Raw genomic sequence first — 17,469 nt, forward strand, 5'->3', positions numbered from 1 at the left:
TATTATATAATCCTATTATTAATATATAATGAATTTTTAATTTGCAATTATAATTTTTGCATGTGTTACTGTACAAACTGAAAAATTACTTTTCTGTTAAAATTTCATTATTTATATTATCATATATATGACTAACATCTTCTAAATTTAGAATTTTGTTACGAAGTTGAGAAACAGCTTTCAAATCCAAATCGTTTAATTCTATAAAATTATGTGGTATATAATCTTCTTCTACTAAAAGTATACTATATTGAAGATTTTCTAATAGATTTTGTATTTTACTTAAGAGCTTTGGTTCACATTTAAACTATAACAAAAAATATATCGTGAGTATATAAAAATTATAATTTTTATTTTAGAGAATACTATTTTTACATCACTTTTGTCAAAATGTTTAAATACTTGATACTCAGATTAATTATATAAATAAAAATTACCTTATAATTTATTTTAAAAATAAGTTTTTGTTATACACTATATGTATATATATATATAATATAAACATACCTGAAAATATTTTATATTATTTTCTTCAAATTCCTCTACATCCTCTGCACCAACATTAATAGCATCCTCCATGGCCTGCTCTAAATCACCTTTCTTTTCAACTATGATGTTACCAACATGAGTAAACATCTTCCTGACAGTAGTATCTGTGATTTTTCCACTATATACATAATTAAAATAATAATAAATATAAGAGATGTGTTTGTGAATGCTACATTAATTTAGCATTAAAATTTATATTAGTTCTTATATTAAATAAAAAAAATTATTTCTGTATATGTTAAATATACAGAACAAAAAAAAGATATATATGAATATATTATGTTTTGAGACATATTTTAAATATATAAATTATATATAAAAAAAATTTTAATAAATATATATATATTTATATATATACATATATATATTCATACCTAGTTCTTTTCAGTTTTGATCTAAGTTCTATTAGAAATGCTTTTATATTATCTGTTATATAATGTACAAGTAGAACATATCCACTTGGGCCACGAATTTCTATTATACCAGCTTGAGTCTTGTTTTTGCGTGCTTCCATTTTCTCAAGGAAACTATTTATCGATGCAACAGGCATATTCGCCTTTCTAGCTTGTTCAATGATTTGTGCTAATCTTGAATTATGACTAGGTTTTGCATTACCACCCACTAAAACATATAGATTTTTTAAAATAATTTATATCAATATTTAAAATATACATTACATGAAATATACTGATTAATCTCTAAGCATATTATATAAGTATAGTAAAAAGAGTAATATATTTTTATCATGTACAATAAAATGAATATATATAAGAATAATATGTTTAAATGTAGTCTCACATTAATCATAAATAAAAATCTATATTTAGTGTTTTATATATGGGAGCATTTTATCTAGCAAACATATTATATATATTATTACATTTATATAATTGTCATAATAAATATACCTTGTATAGCAATCCGCATTTGTAGTTTTAAGTGATGAAACCGTACCATCCTTTCATTATCTTTTTCTTCTTTTGTATGTTTTATATTCGCCCATTTGCTATGACCAGCGAATCTTTTATTACCTTTGGATAAAAAATAAATATATCTGTTAAAAAGTAATCTGTTCAATATTTCTGTCATTTTTAAAAAAAGTTATGTTATGTTGCACAGTAGGTTGAGCAGGTTAGATTTTTAGCCATACTTTCCGGTTTCCGGATTCAACATTCTCGGGTCAAATATGTCTAGATAGGAAACACACATCCTAATTGGGCACAACAAAATATGACTAGGAATTTTCACTAGGCGCGATTGACCAATCAAGGAGTTTTATGTACAATCTTAAACAAGTGTCCACTTTCTAGATATTTGTGTATCATGACTGTTGATATTCATAATCATTCTCACTTTTCAAGTAAAATTACCGACATAATTCATATTTGTATATTATAAACATGACCCATTTATGAATATTTATAATTGTATATTTCGTTAGCTACGAATATCTTTTTCAATTTTTGCACAAATTTATTTACTCTATGTTTATTTTACGAATTTCAGTATTTATTTTATTTATTTATTAAATTGTTTCATATTTCTCTGCGGTTTTTTTTCTACATATATATAATTTCTGTACATAAGAGAAAATGATAATCTAATTGTAAATATTCGCGAAAAATCATATAAAAATATCATATACTTTTGATTTGTTCCGTGAAATATATATGTAAAGATGAGTTTTGATTATTTACAAACTTATTATAATATATATATATATATGAAACAATTATATTATATTATATGTCTATACATTATATATGTAAATGTATTCTAATATAAAACTGCATTAATGAAAATTTACGTGAAATATATATATGCAAAAAAATATATTTATCTATCTATAAACAAAAGATGCCAAACATTTTTATTGGGTTATAATAAATTATATATATATATATATATATATATATATATAATATATATTTGAGAAATTATATAAAAATATGTGACAAAATTGTTAAAATACTAAAATTAATTCATTTCTAAAAAAATATGCTACAAAATAAAGAACATAGCGTAAAAATGTTTATGTATGCAAAAATAAAAAATGCTTTGATATATTTACAATGAGTGCAATATATAGTGCAATATGCATTATAACTATATATAGAATTCGGAATAGATGTTATCGAACGCGTACTGGCGCATGCACACATGTTATTTTGTGTCACTTATCACTTATCACGCACGTATACATGCTTATATATATGCATATATGTATACGTATGTACACATTGTTTATTCAAGTTAACATGCGACGAAGTAATCGAGTGACAAAAAAATCTCATCTCATCTACAGCTTGAATAAACTATGATTTTTCAATGTAAAATGTATTTTAAAGGAGAAAAAGTATGATATATATCGCGCATGTTATAGTATCATGGTAATTAAACATTTTTATTATAAAAGTTTATTTAATATAATAAGCATGAAATTTTAAGCTTATACTTTTTTTAAGACTCCCACACAATACACACATATTATATCTATACATAATTGTCTATATGTTTTGAAATAAGTTTTATATAGCATTTATTGTCTATAGATAGTATTTATTGTCCTTAAAATAATTTTTTTAAATGTATGATGTTCAAATAAGATACAATTAAATAATTGTCATATATTAAATAATGTATTTTTTCAATATAAAAAAAAATAATTCATGAATAAAAAAATTATAATATGTAATATATGCAAATATCGATACATCAATCGTTCGTTAATGTGTCATGTGTCAATAATGATAATCTTTTACAAAAAACTATTAGGATGAAAAAGCATATAATTATCAAGTATATTTAAACTTGTAATAGTAATTTACTGCAAAGTTAAATTATCGGATTAAAACTTTATCAAGCTTGGCAGCAAATTAGCATAAACCTTCGGAAATTTGGTCTAAGATGCTTATTCTATATGTATATTGCTCGTAAACTTTCGCGAAAATGGCTTCGAGAAGATTTTGAAATAATCGTAATCATTGTGTAATATAATATTTTATCGAAGTATCATGGAATTTCTGTTAACGATTTATCTTATTAACGATTTCTCTAGAAAAATTTAAGAAGTTAATTTTGAGATGGCGATGAGAAAAATGTCTTTAAAAAAATTTTCTCTCAGGAAACAATAATAATGCCTGTTTAATTAAGTTCACCTGTCTTTGCAGAAAAAGTTTTTTTCAAGAGATCACGTTTCTCAATACACACCATTTTAATATTAATTTCCTCTGAAATTTGTTCTCCAAACGACGATAATGATCTTGAGAAAAAGGTTTGATCACTCTGATCTGGCAACGTGCGGTGTTACATTAAAAAAGATTTCCTATCAGTAGAATCTACGGAGAATGGAGTAATGTCAACATATGTTTGTGATGATCGAGAACTCAGTTCATACGCGACATTCTATCGCGGATGACAGTTTGTTGATTTAACATTTCCTTCCTCGCGTGGTGTGAACATCCAACTACTCCGGTATATCGGTTTGACAGCGCCAACTGACAGGTCAAAATAGCGTGTTAATAAGTCACCTTGTATAATCTGTAACGATACATGTTTCTAGTGAAATTACAAACATTCGCGTACTTTTCGAGCAGTCGATAATGTTTGGTGTCAGACGAAGTGACAGACAGTAAACAATACGTTTTTCAGCCTGAATTCGTAATTTTGATTATAATTAAATTAGAAGATTGAAGGTTGATTGTTGCAATTACAGGCTCTTTGATTATTGAAGACGATCGCTGAAGAGTTTAAGTGTACAAAAATAAAAAACAAAAACAATAATTACAACGATGTGCGTCGACTTGACAGTTGTGTGTAGTGATGTTTGATCGATAAGATTAAATCATAAAATTTTTAAACGGTAAATAAATGTGTGCGTCGTCCCTCTATAGATTCTTTCAGTTACAATTTAATTATAATATAATTAAAATTATAACTTTTATATTAAATTATAATTATAATTTTTCTGCAATACTTTAAAATCGGCAATCGAGCGCGATACTATTGTATTCTTCTAATACAAACGAAAGCATCTTTACGAGGAATGTTCGTTTCTGTCGGATAGCAAGAAACGAACTCAGATCCATACTTTTATTAGCATTTTACTCAATTTGCAATTCGAGAGATTGCCCTCGAAGGGCCAATAAGAACATCGTATTCACTCGAAAATTCAAACATTGAAAAAATGAGATCACGACGCATATTATCTTAGAATTCGATTAGAGAGTCAAGGACATAATTATTGTCCCACTCGTGATCTCCTTCCACCGTCCAGAAAGATTACGCCAGAAGAAAATTCGAACGCCCCCGTCACAAGTGGGTGACCCATTAACAATCCATCATCAGAAGAAGGTTTATTGACTCGACGCGGGTTTATCAAGATCGCGAGTCGGTGTGCTTCTTTGTTTGCGCGCGATATACCGCGAGACACGATATCAGAGAATGTGCATACGTGAAAGGAAATATCGTCGCTCTGTCGCCACGATGAATCGAACGGAGTTGTGATATCCATCGTGCGGATCCTTCATCATGGGGACATCGAGGGAGGACGAAAACGAGACGCTCGATTTCTGGCGGGACTGGGATCTGAGCAATCTGACGGAGATCGAGTACCTGAATAAGGTGCTGGGACCCAGGTACTTGCCTCTGAGCTTGGTGATACCGCTCACGATCGCCTACCTGCTCATCTTTTTCTCTGGTGTCTTCGGTAACGTCGCTACGTGCACGGTCATCGTCCGAAATGCATCTATGCAGACCGCCACCAATTACTATCTTTTCAGTCTGGCCATATCCGACCTCACTCTACTTATCCTGGGTAAGCGAGTAAAAGATGCACACGAATATCGCGCTCATCATATTCAGGCAATTACTTTCAATGTCGCCTTTTTGCATCAGAACGTTATCTCTTTTAATAATCGATTGATTTTTTTATCATAGATACACATAATACATAATAATTTATTTCACGTTCATTAATCTATCAGAAAAAACATAAAAAAAGTCACATCAAAATTACAGCAATTAATTTTGTCAGAGAATTTAGCAAAAATTGTAAGATAAGTTATATGATTTAATTAGTATTTAATTATAAATAAAAATTGAAAATTTTTGTACAAATATGAATATTTTAAATATTAGATTTCTAAATAATAGATTGCAAATAAAAATAAATTCCAATAAGTAAAAAGATTTACATATTTTCTTTTTTTTACGTAGAAAAGAGATATTTTATTTAATAAAAGAAAAATAAATTGCATTAGATATTATAGATCCGACGTTTTTATTAATAATTAATGCTAAATACAGAGCTTTTATTTTTAAAATAGCAGTAGCAAAATAATCAAAAGATATCTGCAAATTCTATTTTAATAAAGAGACATTCTTATAATTTGAAATAAAAAAATACAAGATCGTTGCTTTTTAATATATATCTCTATTATAATTTAAATAAAATATATATTTTAGATACATTGATCACAAGCGTGAGATTTTTATCAAGGCTCGCTAAATCTCTCTTCCTTTATTCTGAAAATGGCAGATAATATAAATGTAGGATTTAACAGAACATATGCAGTCTAAAGCTATATTTAACTTTTCGTGATTCACGTGCCACTTTGTTCACGTTCTATATGTATTCTTTATTTCGCGCAAAACGGGCAAATTCTCATATATGTATAATATAAAATATGAATTATACATTCGGCACATAAAACACATACAAAAGATCTCTCTTTATTCGCGATTGATGGGAAGAGGGAGAGGGCGAATTTTAATCGGTACAAAGCTGCGTCGATGACCGAATCGCCTCTGGCTGGTAAATCAACGACTCGTTAACTATCGATGGCGATTTCGCTCGTGATAATATGATTTTGATAAATCATATGATTTTGATTGCTAAAGCGATTGATAATGATAACCAATCTGATTGAAAAACTGTCCTTGTTTGAATAACGCGGAATAATAGATACGCAGCGAAGAATTGCAAGGAAGAATCGTGTTGTAAAATATATAAAATCGGGCTATTATTGATGCGATACTGAGAAGAGAGCGAAAAGGGCTTAATAATGAATGAGGTAGAATTCAGTTTCGAAGAAGCAAATTCGTTCAGAATTAAAGCCGATGGAGCGACAACATGAAACCAATCCCTTTAGTGTAGCGACAAATAATCTCTTGTACATTTTGCATGCTTCTTCATGCTCTTTTTGGATATTGCTTTTTACATAGAATTCGACGAGAGATATTGACGACATTGATAACAACCATTGCAACTAAAAAATTGTATTTTTTAAGAGTATTATTTTTTGTTGAGCTATATATGTATCGATAGAATATATAGCAATAAAAACTATAGCTGAAAGCATTATAAAAGATACGATTTCAATTTTTAATACATTTTTATTTACGCGTATTTATCGATTATATTCACTTACCAATATATTTTGTATTTAAATTATTTTGTATTGTTTTGTATCTTTCAATCGCTATGATAATGTTTATTTGCAATTTGTGTTAAAAAACGCGTAAATATCGAAAAATACGTGTAAACATTGTAAAGCGTATATATATAGAGATGATTTTTCTTTCTCCCTCCCACTCTTTTTCTCTCTGAGATAAATAAAATTAATTATTTTATATTATCTGTTGTGAGTATTATCACTATCATGATTGCTTGACACGAGATATTCGCTTGTCTTCTAGCATTGACGCACGTAGATAAAAGCTTGAAATTAATCCCATTTTATGTGTACAATCGCGATTGTTATCTGTACAGTAGACTTGTTTGCCAATGGTAACAACGACGTATTTACGTCATGAGAAATTCGCGAGAATTGAAGCCTCTGCTTAGACATGATAACGATATTTTTCATAGAAAATCAAATATAGACTCCTCTCTTCGCTGTTTCAAATATCAATACAATAGAAATGTGAAAAAAGTTAGTGCTCCTATTATATATTATAATACGTAATAATTTAAACAGCATTTGAATAGTAAAATTGAATAATATTTGATACATTGAATAAGGATTTAAAATAAAGATAAAATATATAAGTTGTATTTAAGTATATAAATACATATATAATATAAAATAAATATCTGCAATTAATCCCTATAAATAAACTGGAGCTAATTCACAGTTTGCTTAAATTTAAATATACTCTTTGTAGAGAAGAAATAATATAAATTTTTAATGTAATATTTCATAAATAATATAATTATTAAATAAAATGTTAGATAATGTATTAAATAATATAAAAATTAAATTTTTGCCTGAAATTGAAATAGAAATTATCAAGATACGCTCTACTCATGAATGATTTAATTACTTAAACAATTGTGTGCGCTTCCGTAAAATTGGCAGTAAAATGGCGATTTTGCAATGCAATAAAAGGCTTCACGGTTTGTGTCGGGCAAATGTTGTTACATTTATAACCGGCGTCGCTTTAGAAAATGTTAGGCACAATAGAGACGATCGCAGGGTTTCTATCCAGAACGAGAAAGTTTATCGTTAACGATACGTATACATTCAACTTTTGATGGTGAGAATCAAACCCTGGTGGTGAGGGTTTCGATATCCATTGTGAAGCTTTATGAAAGGACAACTGTATGCCGGACGACTACCGGATAGCTTTTATGCTTTGGAAGACGACTGGAAGACAAAATCCGCAATATATATCCGCATATATACATATATATCGTGATGAGGAAAATCATAAAAAGAAAGGGAAAGATAAAAGACCCTTTCTGGCATTATTAATAACAGCATCATATATATATTTGGCTTTCAAACATTCGCTTCTTGTGAGATTATTCTCTTTAAAGATGCAAGAATTTACAGCACCTTCTCTTTCTCTCCCTTTCTTTCTGATACTTTATCTCTTTAGTTTCATGTTCAAAAGGTTCTTGCTAGGAGGAAGATTTTAATAACATGCTAGAGGAATAAATCGTCGGATTAAGACAATTAATGTAAAACAGATATATGTAAATGATTGTAGTAAAACATGAATTTATGAAAGTTTCTTACTGCTTTTTTCTTTCCACTCTTTCAATACTTGTACCTCGATTTCAACTATTTACACATATATAACTTGTAAGCTGAAATAATTATAGTTTAAAATTTAAATAGATTTTAATTAAAATTTAAATATCTGAATTTATAAAACAATTGAAATTGGAATAAAAAAGATAGCAAAAACAGTAAAAAGAAGAAGCAAAAGAAGTAGAAAAAGACAGGTGTTTTAGTAACAAACAGATGAAGAGATATTAAATTGTGCTTATCAGTCGTCAAAAAGTGCAGAGCACGATTTTATTGTATGCATTTTATACGATTTATTAATTAATTAAAACACAAACATTTGAATGACTTTTATTGAGTTTATTCGACTCATATAACAATATGTAACGAATATTCAGTCGTTCGTTTTCACGGTGAATGTAATTCGTGAAAGTTATTACTTTAACTTGCGTAAATGCATAAAGTATAAAAAGGTACAACCTCGTTAATATTGTTATGCTACGGCGCGGTGCCTTCATGCTAATTACTAACCGGGCTTAAGTTAGTCGTAAATCTGCGCTTTTCGGAAAATTAATTTACGTTCTCGCGTGCCTACGCAAAGCATTTATCCGGAGAAGTACGAGACTCGGATGATGATCTATATTAATATAATTGAGAACGTAGAGAGATGAAAGCGAAAATTCTAATATCGCGTTTCAAATTTTGTCCAAATTAACAGGCATTCTGCATGTTACACAAAATTGTTTTAACGAAATACATGTAAAAATTGAATTTAAAGCGTTTAACTGCACGTTCTTAATTATCTAGATCAATTAGCAATTAATATCTCTAATTGAGATCAATTACACTTTTCTGCGGATTTAATCATGAGTCCATTTTCCTTCATCGAAAATATAGAATGAAACAATATCGAAAGATTCTTTCCTTAATCTCTTAATCTATTAATTAATCATTACAGGTCTCCCCAATGAGCTGAGCGTGTTTTGGCAACAATATCCGTGGGCTCTTGGCGTAGGACTTTGCAAGATACGGGCGTACGTGTCGGAGATGTAAGAAATATCTCTGGTCCTTTATAACTCTCGTAGAGATCTGTGATACATTCTCTTAAAACCCAACGACTCTTTTCGCAGGTCATCCTACGTATCGGTTTTTACAATCGTCGCGTTCTCTATGGAGAGATATTTGGCCATCTGTCACCCGTTGCGCGTCTATTCGATGAGTGGACTCAAAAGACCGATGCGCTTCATCCTTGCGGCCTGGTCGATTGCGATGATCTCGGCTATACCGTTCGCGATTTATACCAAGGTCAATTTCGTCGAATATCCACCAGGTTAAGCCGACACATTTTTTTCTTTGCGAGATTCTCGACACATCACGCGAGTAAATAAACTCAATAAATAACTTGTATGGATTTTACAATTTTTCTAATTACGTAAACGCGTGTCATCTCCTATATTTTACTCTGAATTACAATTATTTATTCAGATATTTTTGAAGATTTCGTCGACGAATTTTGTTTTTAGAGTTTTCTTCCTTGTATGCGCAAATTTGCAATTTTATAATATGGATTATATTGAGAGTTTATTTAATGTCTGGATATATTTACACTCTGCAATTTTATTATAACAATTTTTATAAACTCATTCTATAAATTGCTATATGATATCATTAGATATTTTTCAGGCTCCGGGAATTATTCAGCTGATTCGGCGATTTGCGCGATGCTTCTGCCGGATATGCCAAAATTTCCCCTTTACGAACTCAGTTGTATCGTATTCTTTTTGATACCGATGCTCGTAATCCTTGTGGTTTATACGAGAATGGGATTGAAGATAAAGAATAGTACCAAGAAAATGCTTGGTCCAATACAGGGCTTTGTTCATGGCAATTCTCGACAGACTCAATCCAGAAAATCTATCATCAGGATGTTGAGTATGACATCACTTTTTATTTCTCTTTTAATAATTGAATTATAATATAATAATTTAAAAAATAACAAATAAATTAATATAATATTGCAAATATAGACGAAAAAGTGAGACTAGTATTTTCTTACATTAGTAAAAATATTATTCTAGTGCTTTTCTTTTAAACTTTTTAATATAAAAAAATCTTTATATAATTAAGCTTTAAAGCTTTCTTTATATGATTTATTTCAGGCGTAGTCGTTATCATGTTCTTTCTCTGCTGGGCTCCATTTCACGCCCAACGTTTGCTTTACATCTATGCACAGGATTCCGATTATTATCCGGATTTAAATGAATGGCTGTATATTCTTAGCGGTTGTCTGTATTATTTTAGCACCACAGTCAATCCTATTCTTTACAATTTGATGAGCATGAGATATCGTCAGGCGTTCAAACAAACGATATGCTGCCGAACGAAGAGTCCGACAAATAAAATCTTAATGGATAAAGGATCTCATCTGCGCAGACGTGACTCTGCAAATAAAATTCACGATCGAAGCTTTATGTGTTCTATTAGGTACAAATCTGAGATTTCAAATTCTTGATGCCACTATTTCAAGCTGGTATAACAATGATATAATTAAAGATATTTTTATATAAATATTTTTTTACATATATTTTTATAAGAGTATTTTTTATGCTAATGATATAACATACAAATTTTAAAAGTCTTCAAAAGTTTCGTTAGAGTCTTGATCTATGTTTTATTGGATACTCCGTGTACATTACATTGCAACAATTTTCTATCTTTTCTTCAGGCATAGCATTGCTCAAGTCAAAGAGATATTTTGTTTTACATCAAGCAGACAGGAAAATGCCAAGGATAGAAATAACGAAAATGCAAACAGTTTTCCTCAAAATGCTTGCTTATTACAAAAGGAAGATTCATCCTCGGCGTTTCTCTTTGAACGAGGACATTTACTCGTTCGCCAACAACCTAGTAACGAAAGCACAACGTCCACGAAAAGATCGGAAGATATGATTTCCGTAGCTAAAACCAGTCTGTGATCTATTTTCATTCGCTGCATTAAAACATATAAAGATATGTAGCGCGCAACTTGTAAATAATTAGTTTGAACTATTGATTATAAGCGTTAAAAGAATTTTACAACATCGTATAACATTGTAAATAACTATCAATTATAATATAATACATCAAAATTTTATATTATTTATTCTAAAATAAACTTTTACACATTATGACTAATATTTATTTATTTTACGTGTGTTCAAAATTTTATACAATTTTGAATAATATTTATGTGTTGTGTGTGTAAATATTTAAAATTTTAACACGAGATGTAAGAATTTTTACTAAAACTATGATACGATTATTTCCATATAAAAATTTTAATTTTTAGCGCAATATGCTTCGATATAAAGATGAATGATTTACAGTCATAATGCTTCAAATAAATCTTTAATAAAAATCACTGTCAAATTTTAATTTATCAACAGTGATATTATCAGTTTATTTTTATTCAAAATTTTTTACATAAAATATACGGTTTTATACAAAATATACAGTTTTCTTACATGTATAAAATATTATTCTTAGAAGAGAGAAAGAGAGAGCGAAATTTTGAGAATGTTATTATCGAATATAATGTGCAATTAATTTTCCTGTAAAAATAATCGATATAACAATTTTTTATTTTCTTTTTATTTTAATATTCAATTTAATATTTAATATTTCTGTATTATATGTAAAGTGATTATGCTTATTTTGTTTTAAATGAGATACGTATTATGTGCACAATGAACATCTTTCTCCTCTTTCTCTCTTCTCGATGTTAATAAGAAGCGAGAAATATTTAATGCGAAATTATTTATAAGTTTATAGCTTTTAAATCGTACAGATGAATCGTAAATAATGTATGTGTGTATGTCCGTGCATGTGAGATGGTTGCTATATAAAGCAACTTAAAATATGAAAAGCGGTATAAGCATGATCCGTCCTTTCATGACTAGTATATTAGAAGGATAATTCGAATCTCAAAGATAATTCAAGCAGAAGTTAAGGCCATGGCACATACAAAAAAACGTAAGTAGTAAGACTTAAGACTTAAGTGAATCGATCAATCACGGTCGAGTAGTAAGGAAGCTATTTTGAAACTTAAGCATCTTTGCGAATTCCGTATGGATGAAATTCTTAAGTCTTAAGTCTTACCGCTTACGTTTTTTTTATGTGTCGGCCTTTAGACTTTTAGTATCACATTGATACTCCGGTAACTGGATTCTGTTAGGTTTAATCTAAGTGGACTTTTATAATAATAGTACTTATAAATTACAAATTACAGCAAAGCAATTTAAATAGTGAGATATTTTGAATAATATTAAAGATTATCGTATGCGTATTTTTGTTGCAAAGAACATTATATTATCGCCTAAGAGTGATTTAACGAAAAAAGTTTTCTAGATATTTGTGCTTTGTTTAATGACGATACGATAATTTAAAGAAAAGAGAATTAATTTTAATTTTTTTACATAGTAATAATTTAGGAATATGCGCATTAATTATTAAGATCACAGAAATCTTCTTCATAAGATGAAAATTAAGGTAAAAACTATTTGTGCATAATTTTTTAAAGATTTTTTTTAACAAAAAAGAGATTTGTCTTGGCAAAAAATTATTAATACCGCACGTGTAAGACAGCCATTTTCCTGATCATTGAAATTATGCATATACCATCTATTCCTATTATCGCCAATTTTCTATCTATCTAGGCTAATTTCTAATTTGAAATTAGAGAGGGGATTGGATCGATTGATTTCCTGCACTTGAAAGCTCATGAACACATTTGCTGGAATATTATGCCGGTTATTTTGCACTATTAATCATGCACGCAACATAGATTTTAGAGAAGCCATTGCATAGTTTTGCATTTTAATGTAAAATTATAAATCCTAAATAAAATAATGTAAAGTTTCTCTTTCTCATTTACGTATTGAAAATTTGATGAAAAGCGGCATTTTTTTCAGAATTTAATAAAGTTTTACTCCAATACAGTTTGTTGAAAACTAGTTAAAAATAAATTTTTCTTATCCATTAGCAGCTTAATTTTTAAATAGTTACTTCATTTCTGATTGCTTATAACTTAAAATCAATCAATGCCAATCAATTGATATTTTTGTAAAATATCTCGATTTAAAATTAATCAAGAAATTCGCAAAAATGTATTTTATCTAGGATAAAAAAATCTCATATATATTTTTTTGAATCTAAAAAAAGTATCGAAGTCATTAATAACGCGAAATTTGAGAATATGAACAAACAATAACTTTATGATCAGGAATAATTTCCTATGGTTATTTCATCCTGAATTTTCTTTTAGATCAATTTTTTCCGCATAATGTACTTTTGTCAGCATTTCCGCAAATGTTGGAAGAAAAGAAAAGAATCGTTTTATTCAATTCCGCGAAGAGTTTCTGTCGACATTTTTAATACTGATATTAAAAGCTTTCTTGAAGCTCAAAAGTAACTCGCAGAATGAAGTATTATTTGTTCATATTTTCAAGTTTTGAAAAATATTTATTATATGTATATTATATCATTAATTTGGCAATCACTCTTGTAGAAATATTATTATAGCTTCAAAGTTTTAATATTTAGTAACACAAAATATTTTGTACAACGAGAATCTTAGTGGCGTTAATTAAATATAAATTATAAATAATTTAATATTTAAATATTTAAATAATAAATTATATAAGCAAGAGAAATATTAAATAAAAATTATTAAAGTTTAAAAGAAATTACGAAAGTTTTAAAGAAATTGACTTTAAAACCTGAAAAAAACTTTTTCAAAGAAAGACAAAGGACATATGTATGCATTTTATAATTTCATATTATCCCACATAATATATTAATTATTTTGTAATATTTTCATTTAAAACTTAAGATTATAAAACATTCTTATTTTTTTATTATATTGTTAATTCTTAAAGTTTCTCTCTTAAAGTTTCTTCTTCAAATTTATTTCGAGAACTACTAGTAAAGACTTTGTGAAGTACTGTAAAAAAAAATTATATCAAAAAAATTAGTTAAAAAACTCAGTTTCTTATTTCAAGCAATAATTTCCCGAAAATGTAAAGCTGTTAAATTTGATTTTAGCGAATCATAAAAGAACGTTCTGCAACAGAAATGTCAAGTCATGCATGCAATCGCTATCGATTTCTATCGTCTTCGAGTCCATCTTTCTATATCAGCTGCAGGATTTGTGCCATTGCACTGAGATGACAGCTTTTATCCTTTGTGCTGACACTTGCAGCATCCACTATATCTGACATAAATAAACGTTTTACGCACAGGAGAGTTCTCGTAGTGTATGCCGGAATATGGCGAAATATTCAGAAATGACATACGGATTAAAGAGGATATACTTATAATGTTCGATAAATATTCAATGAAAATTTATTTTGAACCTCAACTAAAAATTCGATGAAAATTATTGTGCGTGTGACAAACCTTATATGCTCATTGATAAAACTTTTTCCGAATTTCTGTATGTATATTTGTGTGTGTATTTTGCTAAAATTTAAATTAAACTTACTACTCGTTGGGAATTAACTTAAATAGTTCAAAACTTGGAAAATATAAGAATTAAAAAATATAAAAAAAAATAGAAAATAACATTTTTAATGTAAAATATTTGCATATTTATTTTTAATTGAAATTTCAAAGTGTATTTTATTCTGAACATTATCAGATGTTTGCATAAACAGTGCATGAGAGCTTGTCAAATTAGATTGTCATGTAAATCTCGACTAGAGATTATATAAGAAATGGTTCCCTCAGTGTAGACTTTAAAGAGATTCTACTTACTTGCGACAGTCTAATTTGGCAAATTCTCTCATCTACACCTTTCGGTCTCGAAAATCCCGAAGACAAGAGCAAAATTGCATGCGAAAATTTAGTGAACGTTAGCATTCTTTCTTTACACAAAGAAGAATTAACTTTGCATAGTCTCTCTTTAGTCTTTAGTATAGAAGAATTAACTAACTTGTAAATTTATGCAATTACACAATTATACGCATAAAATTATTTGCTATAATTCCTATTTCTATTCGGTTTGCTCAGGATACCAATGCAGCTCGAGAGACTATAGCATCTCAATGAGATTTCTTGGTTCCTTAAGGTAATGAACATGCGGAGAAGAGACGTTCTTCACTTCAACAGTTCTCCAAGAGCAATTATGGAAACTAGGAATTCCATGGCAACTACGCAGCAAAACAACGAGAGATATAAGAAAGAGCAATAAGAATAGATAGAAATTTATTTTCAAAAACACAAAGTATTTTCTAAATATAATTTAAACGCTAATTTAAATACTTCTTAGAATTTACTTAATATTTTCATTAAAAACTATATGTGTAGAGAACTGATGTTAAAATGGTGTTAAAAATCCATAAATAATGTTTTGCGTTTAATGTAAGAACTTCGCGAGTACCGTAATTTGTGTAGAAAGATATTAATATAAATTACACACTCACTCGCAAAATGAGTATTAATTTGCGAGAAAATTACAGTAAGTTAAGATAAGAAATCGTCAAATTAAAAATGACAAACAGCTTTAAATCGTGCAAGAAATCTAACAATAAGATAACCTACGCTACAAAAGGATAATTTTATTTTCTTGATGCTGAAAGATATAAAATTGGACGGATAAATACAGAGATAAAACCATTAGAGAGAAAACAATTTCTTGAACTGTCTCGAATAATACTTTAAATCTTCTGAAATGTTATTGCTTCTATGAAATTAACTTTTTTCTTTATATTTTCGAGAAAATTTTATGATCTATTTTTTTTGCACTAATTTATAGATCATAAAGAGTTATTATTAATTTTTTTGATGATTAAATGATATGGATTCCAAAGTATATTAGAAAAAAATTTTATATAACTTTACTTTTTACTCTTTTTGAGGAATATTTTTTTACATTTTAAATTTAATTTTTTAGTTTGTAATAAAAAAATTATTAATTAATTTTTTACTGCGCTTGTAAAATAGCAAATTCCTATGTTTTAAAACATAAGTTTCATATCTAATCATTTTTGGCATAAGTTTTCGTCCCGTGACGATGATATTTAATACAATATGTAAATATAACAAAACAGATAATTATTTATCTTATGCGCTCTATAATATATAGTTATGCGTTATGCAAATGTAATAATACCATCGCTTACAATTTCGCGCATACTAGTATACGTATAATCGCATTAATTATTTCTACAATAATGTACAAAACATCACAGAGCATATGATAGATGTTGCGAGCAATGCAGAACAAGAAATTCATCATCGCGGGAAGAGGAAGAAAAATTGTTACAAAAACTTGCCGTAAATATAAAATCATAAAAAAATAGATAACACGTATAACATCTTATTTCTCTTAGAAATAACTTCATTATACTTTTGTCGCTCCTTTCTTACGTTTTCACATTTCTCTGGTCTGATTAATTCCAGAAAGTCATCGCGAAAATTTAGTACATCTGAAAGTGTTGAAACACTGAAAAAGACTGAACTTTCTTTTAGCGACGAAACTTTAAGGCAGTTTGTATAACGAATATACGTAATTTTAAGAGATAATATCCTTATGAAAAAAAGAAATCAATATATAAAAAAAGGTTTTCAAAGCAGATCTATCATAAATTAGCGTGCATAATCACCGTTACTTGCAAATGCAAATTAAAAGGCATAACCGAAATGTATTATAAATTCTTCAAGTGTCTTTCATAGGTCTTATTTTCTTTTAATAAAATACATGCAGTTAAATTTAATTTTTTTTCTCTTTTTTTTACAATTTTGTTCTAAGAACAGAAAAAATAATGTAGCTAAAAAGGAAAGATATAATTTGAACAGAGGTGTTTGTTGCTTTTTTGTTTCGTTGGAGAGATGCATCGAGCATGACAAATTTCAGATTATTACAAAA

The 17,469-nt window shown here is 28.3% G+C and overlaps 2 protein-coding genes across 3 annotated transcripts in view; one reads left to right on the forward strand and one right to left on the reverse strand.

The window, feature by feature from the left end:
• Positions 1-40: 40 nt before the first annotated feature.
• LOC145940385 (translational activator of cytochrome c oxidase 1) overlaps positions 41-17,469 on the reverse strand; it is a 51,944-nt gene continuing 34,515 nt past the window's right edge. The window contains exons 3-6 of one of the 2 annotated variants that reach the window (XM_083045481.1): positions 1,458-1,580; positions 924-1,170; positions 508-667; positions 41-307 (exon numbers count right to left, since the gene is read on the reverse strand). In XM_083045481.1, coding sequence (XP_082901607.1) covers positions 86-307; positions 508-667; positions 924-1,170; positions 1,458-1,506 — 678 coding nt within the window. In that variant the 5' untranslated portion in view covers positions 1,507-1,580 and the 3' untranslated portion in view covers positions 41-85. Of the gene's footprint in view, positions 308-507; positions 668-923; positions 1,171-1,457; positions 1,694-17,469 lie in introns of those variants that run through there. The other variant, XM_083045480.1, reaches the window with a different exon arrangement.
• LOC145940384 (neuropeptides capa receptor-like) lies at positions 3,941-11,721 on the forward strand. The gene is made up of 6 exons (XM_083045478.1): positions 3,941-5,365; positions 9,523-9,613; positions 9,695-9,894; positions 10,248-10,496; positions 10,724-11,048; positions 11,290-11,721. The coding sequence occupies exons 1-6, from the start codon at positions 5,080-5,082 to the stop codon at positions 11,537-11,539; spliced, it is 1,401 nt and encodes a 466-aa protein (XP_082901604.1). The 5' UTR covers positions 3,941-5,079; the 3' UTR covers positions 11,540-11,721.

This window comes from Prenolepis imparis, unplaced genomic scaffold (genome assembly GCF_030444845.1).
Source record: "Prenolepis imparis isolate NDT839.2.m4 unplaced genomic scaffold, iyPreImpa1.0 SCAF_9, whole genome shotgun sequence".
NCBI lineage: Eukaryota > Metazoa > Arthropoda > Insecta > Hymenoptera > Formicidae > Prenolepis > Prenolepis imparis.

What these genes read in the sequence shown, in the direction of transcription:
- LOC145940384 (XM_083045478.1), top strand. Translation starts at nt 5,080, where the DNA reads ATGGGGACATCGAGGGAGGACGAAAACGAGACGCTCGATTTCTGGCGG. An exon ending in CGGGCGTACGTGTCGGAGAT is followed by an intron (nt 9,614 to 9,694) that starts GTAAGAAATATC and finishes CTCTTTTCGCAG; the next exon opens with GTCATCCTACGTATCGGTTT. An exon ending in TTTCGTCGAATATCCACCAG is followed by an intron (nt 9,895 to 10,247) that starts GTTAAGCCGACA and finishes GATATTTTTCAG; the next exon opens with GCTCCGGGAATTATTCAGCT.